General features: G+C 41.4%; 1 protein-coding gene across 4 annotated transcripts in view; it reads right to left on the reverse strand.

Annotated features, from left to right (window-relative positions):
* The window catches only part of PDE3A (phosphodiesterase 3A), a 265,916-nt gene that overhangs the window by 50,736 nt on the left and 201,522 nt on the right, over positions 1 to 13,658 (reverse strand). For 3 of the 4 annotated variants that reach the window (XR_014776234.1, XM_084766249.1, XM_084766248.1), the window contains exons 3-4: positions 2,364 to 2,618; positions 1,535 to 1,689 (exon numbers count right to left, since the gene is read on the reverse strand). Coding sequence is in view for 3 of the 4 variants with exons in the window: in XM_084766249.1 (XP_084622375.1) it covers positions 1,535 to 1,689; positions 2,364 to 2,618 (410 nt within the window). In the remaining variant the exon portion in view is untranslated. The remainder of the gene's footprint in view (positions 1 to 1,534; positions 1,690 to 2,363; positions 2,619 to 13,658) is intronic. The other variant, XM_084766250.1, reaches the window with a different exon arrangement.

Here is a 13,658-nt window from a genome sequence, read left to right on the forward strand (position 1 = left end):
GAGAAAAGCAAGGGAGCCTGTCCTCACTCACCTCTCAGGATTTAGAAGGACGCCATCTTGTTGTCATGAAGAGGAAACAATGTCAGATATGCTATTATGTCTTTACAAAAAGATATGGATATTTGTACTCATTAGGTAAATGATGAAGCTGATATGTATATTTTATTGCTCTGAAATTATAAGGTAAGGGTCCTTATAATTATTGACTTCATATAAAGTATTCTAATTTTCTTCTAAGTTGTAAAGAAGAGACAAAATAGTTCCCTTTTAAAAGCACATCTTTTCGTAGTGTTTTCTTAAAAAGTCATTTCAGATCTTAATGTTACTTTTTCTTTAGCCTTTTAAATTCTGGCCTGTCAGTCACTAATATAATTTGGATCTTGAACTTCCCCCAAGCGCCTTGTGCTAAGGGCTTGGTCTGCAGCTTCGGAGACTAGACCTTTAAAGGTAGTGCCTGCTTCTGGGTAATTAGATCAGTAGGGTTGTTCCTCTGCAGGGCATGTTAGGATGCTAGCCCTTGCCTTCCCCTGCCCCTCTCCCTCCTCCTGTCCTGGCAACCGTAGGGTCATCTGGCTCCTCTGCCCAGGTGGACTATGATTCCAAAACCCCAAAGTAAAATGTGGGAAGCCACAGATGGGAACCACTAAAAGACAGAGCCAAATAATCCTTAATCGATATCAGGCACTTTGTCAAAGTGATGGAAAGTAGATTCATATAGTCACTTCATAAAATCACAATTAATATACAACTAAACACTAAGTAAAGTGTAGAGCTCAAAGTATGGCTCAAGGTAAGAGCACACACACAAACATATACATATATGTATACATGTATACACATACACACAAATACACACATAACTCACACACACATATTCACACATATAACACATACACACATGTACACACACATACATACATGTGTTTGCATTGTGTATATATATATATATATCATGGATACATAGACACACGCATTCACACATGCATACATGTACACATATACACACATACACACATGCATGCACACATACACAAACACATACTCACATACACAAACGAATACATACATATACACATAAATGCAGATACACAGAGAATTGTAAAAGATTCGAATATATCAAGTGTTATTAAGATGGTATCTACGTTTTGATCTATAATTCTTGCTAATTCTTCAGGTAGTAAGTGCAGCAGGTCTGATAGACCATGGTAAGAATCCTATATAGACGTCAGACTAGATTCAATTTAAAGCCCCCAGTATGGATCTCAACGCAGGTAAAGTGTAGTATGCCTTCACTCTGAACTTATCCTTTTCCAACCAATGCCATAGGGGCAAAGGTCACCCCAACTCAGTCTTAGCATTTACATTTAATGTCATACCAGTCAGGCCCTAGAGTACTCTGCAGTTAAGCACCAAATTGTTATGGTCAAAGCCCATCATTGGTAACTCTGGCTGGGCCTCTCTTCTCCTGGGTTCTATGAATCCCTTTTTGGCAGATATTCCATCTGAGGAGACATGGAGGCAGCAGGAGTCTAACCTGGGTGAAGATGCTTCATGTGGCTTGATGCTGGCACTGCGGTCCCTCCGCACTGGTGCGGGCTCCAGGGTGGGCAGGCCTGTGGCAGAGGTGGTGGTTGTCCATGTGGATGAGACTCTTCTCAGCAAGCCTGGGGGCAAACTTCTTCTCAGGCGCTGGAAAGAATATTATTCACTTTATCACCAACCATATTTTAGACCATAAACTTTTATGTAAAACAATGGAAGGAAGCAAGGTAAATGGAAACCGCTGATTAAACAATATTATCTGAATTTCACCTATCACTATCCTGGACAACTGAGAGAGAAACATGGGAGCTGAAGTGAAAAGGGCAACAATAAGCCATGTCTGGTGTCTCCTGGGAAAATTCAGGTAGCGAGCACAAGAGGCAACTGGGCTACATAGCGAGTACTAGCATCCCAAGGCTACACAGGAAGGGTCTGCCTCAAACTATACAGAAATAGCAGGAAGTGAAAGTCAGTCCCCATTCTCCACTCTGGTGCCCCATATTTGACCATGTCCCCTTCATGGGGAGGCCTGATGGTACTCAGAGGAAGGATAGCAGGCTAACAAGAAGAGACTTGATACCCTATGAGCATATACAGGGGGAGTAGGTCCCCGTCAGTCACAGTCATAGGGGAGGGGAGTAAGGGGAAAATGGGAGGGAGAGAGGAATGGGAGGATAGAAGGGATGGGATAACAATTGAGATGTGATATGAATAAATTAATAAAATATATTAAAAAATAAGGAAAAAAAGAAGTAGCAGGAAGTAAACCTCAGTGACAGTGGCAAGATTAGCTAAGACCACACTGTTGGTGCCACACCTACCTTGGGAATGGCCAGCTTGTCTTTCTCCAAGCCTTCCTCAGAATCTGAGCAGGTGTAGTTCTCACTGAAGGTCACAGTGGGGTTAACTCTGGGCTTGTGGATGGCCTGGAAGGTGAGCTGGGTGCTGAGCAGGTTGCTCACGGCCCTCAAGGATGTGCACACATTCGGGGGCAGAGAAGGGTCTGCGAGGAGGTCGGTAATGAGGCCGTGTGCCTCGCCCATCACAGCAATATCCACAGTGATGCTGGTTCCTGACTGGGACACCAAAGCAAGAGGTCAGGAGAGGGGAACGTGTGGAAACAAAGTGAGCTGATCTGAGCTTTCCTGCTGAAAAACAAACAGCTGTCAGGCATGGTGGTATGTACTAAAAACTTGACATATAGGCAGAGAGGCAGGAAGACCGTCACTTCTAAAGACAAGGTGGGCTATATAGCCAGACCCTGTATTACCCCTGTGCCCAATTTTAAGGAAGAGGCAATTAAATTTAACTAAGCACTCCCAAAAAACATAGTTCAAGTCACACTGTTGTTTCGACACTAAAATTTGCCAGCGTTGATTTCATTTGTTTGTTTTGAGACAGGGTTTCTCTGTGTATCCTTGGCTGTCTTGGACTCTACTTGCAGACCAGGCTGGCCTCAAACTCACAGAGACTCGCATATTTCTGCCTTCCTGAGTGCTGGGATCAAAGATGTGCACCACCACGCCCCATTGCCAGGTGTTGCTCTGATTAATTTCTGTCAACTTGATACAAGGGAGAGTAATTTAAGAAGAGGGATCTCAGCTGATAAAATGTCTCCATCAGATATGGTCTGTAGGCAAGTTTGTGGGCATTTTCTTTACTAACATGTGATATGGGAGCACCCAGGTCACTTGAGTGGTGCCACACTGGGGTGGTTGTCCTGGGTTTTATATAAAAACAGGTTGAGCAAAGTCATAGGAGCAAACCAATAGGCCGTGTTCTTCTATGGCCTCTGCTGCAGTGCCTGCTTTAAGGGTCCTGCCTTTATTTCTTTCCATGGTGGTCTACAAACTGTAATGTGAAATAAACTATTCCTTCTACAAGTTGCTTTTAGCCATGGCCTTTATCACAGCAGCACAGAGGTAACTAGGGCAAGGAGACTGCATTTATTGATGCACTTATGTTGAAGTATCCCTGCATCTCAAGATGAAGCCAAATCGAACATGGTGGATACTCTTTTTGATGTGCTCTTCAATTCAGTTTGCAACTATTTTATCAAGAATTTTTGTATCCATGTTCACCAGAGATTGGCCTGCAACTTTCTTTTCTTGCTGTATGTGTGTCTTCATTTTAAGGGAGGAAAATGAATGGCTGTCATCCCAGACAGAAGGTAAGGAGTTCAAGGCTATCTTCAGTTATAGAGCCAGTTTAAGGCCACCCCACACTGTATGACGTGTCCCTAGTCTTAAAAAACAAAGAAACCAAGCCAAAACAAACTATTTTCTTCTCTAATAATTTAAACATAAAACACATGATCAAACTCATCTATTATTACCAAATTTTGTCAGAGTAATAAAAAATAGCTAGAACTAGGTATCTATAAACCAATATGAAAATCTAAATGCACTATTGTTAGCTGTATGCATATGTCATACATATTTACATTATTATGACAACATTCATAAAAACACCACTGAATTGGGCTAGCACCTCTCCTTCAGCAACATATATTTTCAAGTCCATTTCATATATTGTATAAAAAATTATCCAGGGCAGTCCGCTGCAACAGAAATTATTCTCCCTACATGTAGTTTTCTAATACACTAACAAGCCATGTGACAAGTTGAATAAGAAATGCCCCCCATAGGCTCTGGATTTTATATACTTGGTCCCCCACCCATTGGAGGCTCTGTCTAGAGAGGTGCAGCCGTGTGACAGGAAGTATATTACTGGGGCCAGATTCTGAGAGTTTGAAGCTGTGCCCCACTTCCCTTCACTCTCTCTGGTTTGTGCTTGCAGGTAAGGATGTCACTGTGCCTCCTCTGACAGAATGGATTCATTTGCCTCTGAAGTCATAAGCCAAAATAAACTCTTCTATTAGTTGGTTTTGGACATGATGTTTTATCACAGAGACAGAAAAGCAACGGACACCCATACCCTAGACATTGTACTACTTCCATGAAAATTTGAAATTTTAAGCAGAAGCCAGAGGCATTGTACCAGACCAACTAGTCATCGCGATCAAAATTCACAAGCAAAGAAGTGTGGACTAAAGGGGCACAATGTGATAACACCACAGCGTCTAAATAAGATGGTTTTTTTCCCCTCTGGTTGGGGAGGTTGCAAGGGTAGAGGGAGGGTGTGAGAGGAGGGGTGAGGGGTAGAATTGGGGTACATGATGTGACATTCACAAAGAGCCAATAAAAATTTTTTAAAAGTGTTGTTATAAACAAGAGCGTTCTCTATGGCATTTCCTATATATTGTATATTTTGTAGCAAAGGCTCCTTAAAAGAAAAGCGGGCAAGAAGCAGGGCATACAGACCAGAATCAGCTGTGGCACCAATAGGAACACACTGTCTTTGGACAAAGGAAACAACAGCAAGGTGAAAAAGGTGAAGAAAAAAAAAACTCAGTACTGCCTACTGATGCTCAGTCATGCCAGCTCGACTAGGTTTTGAGTTTAAGAAACAGAATTTTGAAAGAGTTAAAAGCTACACTGTGTGTAAGAAGTTATTACTACCCTTTGGCTCAAACAACTAAGAATGCCACTGAAGCATGAACTGTAGGACTAACAGTCAAATTTCATCGCCCAAACCCTGCCAAGAGTAAGCACACACGAGACACTGAGAAGCACACTGACTGCTGTGACCACCAGCAGCAGGAAAACTATAAAGCAACCTCACCAAGTGACTGCTAATAAGTTTCAGGCAGTGAGGGCTCCCGTGATTGCGATGCTGTTTTTAAATCACATACAAAGTGGGGTGGGGGGGAATGGATGACTTACTCAAAGGTGTTTTTCTATCTTTTCAAATAAAAATAATTAAATTTCTAAGTTATCTCAATAATAATCATATGTTTCATTTAGCTAGTAAAAACATTCAATAATGACAACACACACGAAAATCAGGTTTATATACAGACTACTGAAAGGAAAAAATTTAAACTGTCAAGCTGAGCTCATCCTCAGTGCATTAGGCACAGACTGCAGCTGTTCTGCTAAGGTAGATGATTAAACAAAGCTTTAAAAAGTCCCAAGCAAAACAGAATCCACGAAAGCACTCTGCCTTATTCTCCACTTATAATAGAAACATTTATATTTAACGTTCAAAAAGCACAATTCCAGAAACACTGTTTAGTGACAACCAAGGAGACAGAGAAGCAGCACAAAGAAGAATTCACAAATCTACATGAAGCTCAGACAGGGCACACATGCTAAAGCCAGAGAGATGAGGAGTGGTGTGGGTCACCCCCTGAGGATGCTAAAGCCTCAGATTAGGACACTGAAATATATATTCGAGTCTCATGACAGCTTCCTAAACCCATCACAGGTTTCCATGGGCAATCCTATCTACTATAGATCTTGGTCTTGCTTCCTATAAGATCAGAGAATTGGCTATAATTTTTCTATGACACACACACACACACACACACACACACACACACACACACACACACTAAAAGCCAATGATTTGTAGAGTATTTTTGATATCATTTTATTTTATGAGTGCATGCGCATGTTCACATATGTGTTTGTGTGTGTGTGTGTGTGTGTGTGTGTGTGTGTGTGTGTGTATTCACGCATTGTAAAGGATGCTGCTTTGTGTCTTACTCCAACTCTACATCCTATATACTGAAGCAGATTCTCACAGTAGAACCCAGCACTTGCTGATTTAGATAACCGACTTCATCAGGCTTCCTCTATCTCAGCTTCCTAAGCTCTAGGATTGTCCTCCATGCCCGCCTGGCATTCACCTGCATGCTGGTTATGCAAACTGAGGCACTTATACTTGCATGTCAAGCAGTTTACTCTCTGAGCCACTGCTGTAGCAGCTAACATTTTAATGATAAAATTATTTTAAAATTATATTGCAAACTTAGTAAACTACTTGTTTTACTGACTGCTAATCTTACCAGAGTTCTATCTTACAAACTATGATACATTCACTGTTATTCTTTTCTTCTGCCTAATGTACACTGAGTCTTACAGGGGACACATTTCTGGCTGGAACTTTCATAAACTCACTTCTCCCAATGGTCAGTGTACACTTTGATCAAGTTGTCAAATTTGCTGGTTCCCAAGTCTGTTTAGGCCAGATTAACATTTATTATAATATATTACACATGCAAATAAGACATCACTAAATCAATCAGGCAATGGAATCCATTTCCTTAGAAAGGACATTAGGCTAGTTTAGATGTATTTACACAGATTTTGTAAAGAGACTTCATGAAGGTGGATTTCATTGAGTTAGGCAGGTCAGTCATGATGTCAAAAGCTCCAAACAGAAAACCGTGACATAATTGAAGGGCTTTCCACTAAGCGTGATCCCAGGTTTCTAACTCATTTCCACTATAAGGAAAATGAAATTGGTAGCTACCCATAGTATGGCTTTGGGATCTGATTGAAAGGGAACCTGGAGCTGCAGTCCACACAGGGGATACAACCTCCAAAAAGAGGCGCTCTTGGTCCCTCATCGAAACATGTGGGAATGATGGCCTGTTACATACTAAGTGAGAATACATTAGCAGGGGTGTGAAAAAAATGTATGAAATACTTCATGATTTTTATGCTTGAAAAGCTTTTAAAATTCCACAACTTCTGCTCCTAATTATGGCAGTTAACAGAGCTTCAACATGTTTTTAATCCAGTGTTTTCTTTTGGTTGAAATGAGACATAATAAAATAGCTACAACAAACTATTCCTTGTGATCCCTGGAGCAGGAAATAAAACATAGAGTTCACTTGAAAATAGCTACCAAGGGGCACCATGCAGCTTCCAAAGGAGGGGAGTAAGTAACGGCTCTATCCATCTGTGACGTCTGTGAATCGTAAAACACACAAGGAGGACACAAAGGCCCACAGGAGTGCAATAGTGGCAGGCATGCCTTGTGGTAAGCAGCAGCGTTTTCATCGGATCTGAAGCCCTCAACAAGAGAGGGATGGAAGACCACGCTTGATGAGGGAGACATGGCCAGCTCTCCAGAATTGGTGAAATTGTGGATCCTGCAGGAGAACCTACAACTGCCACTGTATTAAGTTGTCATGAGTCCTAGCTGTAATCTAAATATTTATCCCGATACCCACAGATACATGCACTTCTTACCCCTCATCAGAAAAATGCCTCTTTGTAACAGATGGAGGCCTACAGAAAACCATGCCTAGTCTAAATGCAGATAACGAATGATGATGGGTGGACAGCGGGATTGATACGCCTACAACACAACTCCTGTACCCCAGGCGCGGCGAACATCACCAAAGAGGGGGTAGATACATTGTAAGGGACAGAGGATGAGGACCAGGAAACCTGCTGTGAGATTGTGTCTCCCAGCAATAAGAGGAAAAGCTCACCCATGATATCCCAACAATATGGATGCCTAAGCTAGGCTCAGAGAAACGACCAAGAGACATACTGACATGAAAGGAGGAAGTCACACAGGGACCACCCTAGAGGAGGAGCTGCAGGTAACTAAGCAATGCTGAGAGAGGGGGATATGGTCATCCCAGGAAAGGGATGTTCCTACCCCAGCTGATTATCCAGTGCTATGTGATTGGCTTTGAGACTGTTTACACTATATGAACTGAGAGAGTTGTGTTTATGTATTTAGGAGTAATACACATAAACATTAATATGCAGCAACAATCAAAGAACTTGAGGGAGAGAAAGGGAGTATATGGGAGGTCTCAGAGGGAGGGGAGAAAACATGTCATTCTATTTTTAATTTTTGAAATTTAAATAATGATGATGACAGTGATGATGATGAAGATGATGATGAGACAACACTGGGGGCAAAGAGGTCCCTGTGCAGGTCTCACTATATATGTACTTTGTGTTTGATGAGTTAAAAAACAAGGGTGTCAAGCGTTGGTCTGAAAAACAAGATATTTTATTTATTTACTAATGTCAAGTATCTATTTTATGGGGTCATGAAGGACATAGACTATAAAGTCATCCTGCTTGAGTTCAAGTTTTAGATTTTCTAATGTGCAGATGGGGAAATCCATTTCTCTCTTTAGTCCTTGCTTTCTCAGCTCTAATGGGACCTACTTGTTGACCGATAAATGAAACCATGTGTAGGAGTGGCCACGAAGTCTCAGGAAGACAAATACATAAATATAAAACTATGGATGTATATGACATAAGAGAAGTGAAAATGGACAAAAATGACTAATAGGAGAGAAGAGAAAGGGAAGGGACGGGAAGTGGGGAGGGGGGAGGGGGAGGGGAACAAACACAAAGTAAAGCAATCCTTGTAGCAAAACATCTTTATGTAGCCCAGGGCCAGCCATGTACAATGAATATGTGAGATGAAAATCAGAAGGACAGAGTCCTACTAAGTGCTTAGCTCGAAATACATATTTACTAAATATTACATATTACCTGCACTGCTGTTAGACCTGAAGATGATAGACCATGTAAAGGAAGGCTCATGCACACGCACATCTTTGTCACGTGTACTGGGCATTTCTCTCTCTCTCTCTCTCTCTCTCTCTCTCTCTCTCTCTCTCTCTCTCTCTCTCTGTGTGTGTGTGTGTGTGTGTGTGTGTGTGTGTGTGTGTGTGCGTGCGCGCATGTGTGCACATGCACGCACACACATGCACACATGCTTGTGGAATTCAGAAAATGCTGTTGAGATCTCCTGGAGCTGAAGTTACAGGCACTTGTGAGCCACCCAACATCATGGGTGCTGGGCACTGAGCTCAAGTCCTCTGAACCATCTCTTCTGTCCACTCAGAATTTCTTTATGAATGAAGGCAGCCTAGAGATAAGATTTCTTTATCAACAAAACTAAAACAATAAAAGCAGACCTTCTGTTAGTTTCACTTTCTTAATTTAGGCAAAAATAGTTATAAAGTCTATATCCCCTATACCCAAATTTGCCACGATAGGCCTGAGATTAATTTTCAGCTGCTAAAACGTATTTGTACAAAAGCTCTGCTTTCAGTCAGCACGGGTGACTGCACTGGTGCGATTTATGACACATCCTGAAAAGAGTTCTAAGAGCAGGCATCTGAGCCCCATTGTTGAAAGTATTTTCCTTTTCTTTCTATTTAGTCATCTTGGGAGGCACCCTGGGAGGCAAGCACAGTGTGGAAGAACGTTCCCAGGGTGGAGAGGGAGCTGGGAGAAGAGAAGGATAAACACATAAGTGATGACACACAAGGAGGAGAGTCTCTCAGACTTTCCTTACACAATGTTGGTCCCCAGTGCTGGGAAAAGAAGTCTGGTACATACAGGCAGACTATAGCCTCCCAAATATTTATAGGACAATGTGCCATGCCATCACCTCTAAATCCTTTCCTGGGAGTCTGTCTTGTTACCAGAAAATACTGGTTTGGCCTTTAATATGCTAAATTATTCTAGGAGATGAGCTGGATACCATAGAGATGATCTCTGGCATATTCTGCGTTCTGACCTCAGAGCCAAAAAAAAAAAAAAAGTGCATATGTGTTTATACTTTCATAGGACCCGTTTATAATTTTAGACTTGAAATTGGCTGGGAAATTTTTAAAAAATGAAATCATGTGAAAATTTTGCAGTAAGTCACTGTAGGCTGAACCTTGGCGAAAGGCCATCCCAAGGAAACAGATGTTTGCTTATTTTAATTTTCTGGCAGAGAGTATGAGTTTACATTTGAAGTCTCTCCTGAAGATAATGCGCATGGATGTACAGTATAAAGGAGGGGGCTACAGAGCCCTCAGTCAAATGGCTTTCCAACGACATCCCTTTTGGAAGGTCCCCTATGAGAAGTCAGAAACAGCAAATGCCAGCAAGTACTATACTTCCCAACTTCCTTCTCTTTTGAGGTCGGTGAACATTCCATGTCACCAAATGGGAAGCAGCATGCAGCCCAGTGTCCTTCTGTCCTTCCAGAACAGTCTATCTGCAAACAACCAGAACTACTTCCAAGCATTCTCTGTCTATATTTTCTATTACACACACCTCCCAGACACTAGTAATTTTACCTAACAAGCCAAAATGAATAATTGCAATAGATAGGATGCTATTTTATTATTTAGAAAATGAAATGTTTTATTGACTTATTTATTCTGTAAGCCCTTAGATTTAACTTTCAGATTTATTCTTTCTCTTCCTATTTAGAAAAGATAAGGTGGGCAGCATAGATATACGAGAATCTGACAGGGAGCTATCAGTGTGATTGCTCATACCTGTGACCGTGGGAAGGCTTAAAAAACATAAATTGCTGTATAAATTTTTAAAAGCTTTTTTTTGTTAGTGGGAGAAACACAAAACAAAGAATGTCTGCATACTCTCTGATATAAGAACAACTTTTAAATATTTTAGGAATGATTATCTCTGAGTTTGAATTCATCTTTGGCCTGTTAAATTTTATCAGGGGTTGCTGAACTTGAAGCTGCAGTTTCCTTGGCCTAAAAAAAATAAGGCTGATGAACAACAGAGGGCAGTGTTCTGCTTTAGAAGGGACTAGCTGCCTGGCTATCACTTCTGGAAAGAGTGCTGTCCACTCATTAACACTGCATTTCTCTTGTTTCCATTCAATAAAACATACAAATCATGAGATTACTGGTAGAAGTTAAAAAATATGTTATAACCTTCACATCACTATTGAAGAGGAATTATAAGCATATAATTAATATTTCTCCAAATAATAGACATTTCTGGTGTCACTTTTTAACAAAATCCTTTCTGGAAGTGCTGAGGACTGAACTTGGGGTCCTAAGCATGGCATGAAAGCATTCTAAGAGTGAAAATATTTAGCCCTAGCCTCAGCCAACCCTAGCTTTCCCCATTTTATGAGGTACATTAGTAGCATAATCCATTTCCATACATAATTTAATTCATTTTTTTACACGTAATTCTCTATTGTGGTTAAGGTATTCATAAAGTGTACATACGCACACACACACACACACACACACACACACATCTGCACATAGTTCTCTGAAACTCACTAGCATTTACTTTATCCTCACTGACCATCACTGAATGCTTCCTGCCTCAGATGGCCGGGGCTCCCCCAGTCTTCAGATCTTCTCAGCTTCTCTTTCTAGAATATGTGCCCTGGCTCTGTCCACACCGTCTACTCATCGCCATGCTGGCGCCTGCTGGGATGTGCCTTTATTTCATATACTAGAAGCACACAACCCAAGCAAACTTCAAATCCTTTGAGCCATCACTTGTGAGGAGCCATGCTTCTGCCATCGTCCATCTGTGTGTGACAGATTCTCCTCTTAGAGGACATGCATCTGCCATCTCTCCCATGTAGGTAGACCAGCTTTTTTCCAGCAGCATTTCTCGCGGTTCTCACATTGTGTGTGTGTGTGTGTGTGTGCACGTGTGATGCACAATGGATACTTTATGGATACTTTAATCACAATAGAGATTTACATGTGGAAAAATTAAATCATGTGTGGAAATATATATCACTCTTCTAATGTACCTCATGAAATGGGGAAGCTGGGGTTGGCTGAGGCCGCGCTGAAGTTTCTCATGGTTAGGATGAGAGCCCAGCATGCTTAGGAGCCCAAGTCCAGTCCTTGGATTATGTTAAAACTGTGCTTTGGTTGTGTGATTATTAACTATGTAAAATCTATTTCCTTTAGGGTAGGACTGTACAATAAGGTCAATGCTGGATTTTATTTACTAGCTTAAGCCCAGAGAAGTTCTAGAAATACCATGTACTCTAAGCTATGACGAGATGCACTCCTTTCCAATTCTGTGCCCCAAGAAAGTGAAAAGGGGGTAGTTGTGGTGTGTAATATGTCTCTGAAAACAAATAGCAGAGTTTCAATGAATGAAAGTTATTCTTAACAGCTTGTTTTATAGTAAGTCTTTCTGGAAAGTCGCAAACCTCTATTTGAAGTAATACTGATAGGAAAACAACTCTAAAATGTTTTCTTATAATCTGATAATAATGAAGTAGCAGGGGCAGAAGATTAGTAAGTGTGTGTGTGTGTGTGTGTGTGTGTGTGTGTGTGTGTGCACGCGTGCCCCTGCGCGTACGCATGCACATAGGTTTTTTTTTTTTTCTTTTTGTAAAGAGAAAGTCTGAGAGGGCCTGTAGGCAGAGAAAAACATAGCTTTTTGGGTACAATTTTCCTGGGGATTTTGAGCACCTTAGGTGTAAAAAATGAAGGCGGAGAAGTTGGGAGAAGACAGACCACAGCAGGAATGGAAGCCACACTCAAGGCCTTTGGTCATCTTGCCAAGTGCAGTGAAGAGCTCTACAGAACAGTGGCATGAGCATCATGTGTAATGAGAGGAGTTAGGCTGATGTTCAAGGCCAAGGTGATGGAATGCTTCACCAAATCAGGAGCCCAAAGGAATCCACTTTATGAGGTGCCTGGAGCATACAGTTTTGAAGAAACATGTGGTGTCAATGGGATGAGTTAAGCCTTGTATTACATGTGTATACACACATGGGTGTTGATGACATAGGCATGTCCCGTGATGGCTCTTAGGATACCATGGGGCTGTCATGAAGAAGAAAGATAAGCAGACAGAGGCAGAGCCATCATCACTACCAACATCTATGAGCCAAGTAGAACAGGTAGTCAGAGAAGAATGTGAGGAGCCAACCTCTGGAGACAAAAGTTTGAATCAAGGGGCTGGAGAGATGGTTCATCGGTTAAGAGCCCTGTCTGTTCTTCCAGAGGTTTTGAGTTCAATTCCCAGAAACCACAAGGTGCCTCACAACCATCTATACTTGGATCTGATGCCCTCTTCTGGCCTGCAGGTGTACATGCAGACACAACATTGTATATATAATAAATAACTAAATCCTTTTTTAAAAAAAGTTTGTATGAAAACAAAGACATTGTGTTACTCAAGAATAAAATATCAGCACCAAAGAACACTTGAGATACCAATGGTTTCAGAAAATTTTCCATCAGTGTAGTGTCCAGGAGATGGCTGTAGAAGAAATAGTTTCAGTAGAGGGTAGAGCTAACCAACTGCTCTTCAGTAAGATGATCAATTACAGGCAGGGAAGAAACTGAAGGTGATGCAGAACTATCTCATGGAGACTGGACATGCGATGAAGCTCGAGATGTCAGTCTCCAAGGGAGAGACAGAGCCTAAGAGGTTTTGAGCATCTGAGCAAACATGGACAGGCAGTAGAGATCACTCATTATA

Source organism: Acomys minous, assembly GCF_964271855.1.
Source record: "Acomys minous genome assembly, chromosome: 17".
Taxonomy (NCBI): domain Eukaryota; kingdom Metazoa; phylum Chordata; class Mammalia; order Rodentia; family Muridae; genus Acomys; species Acomys minous.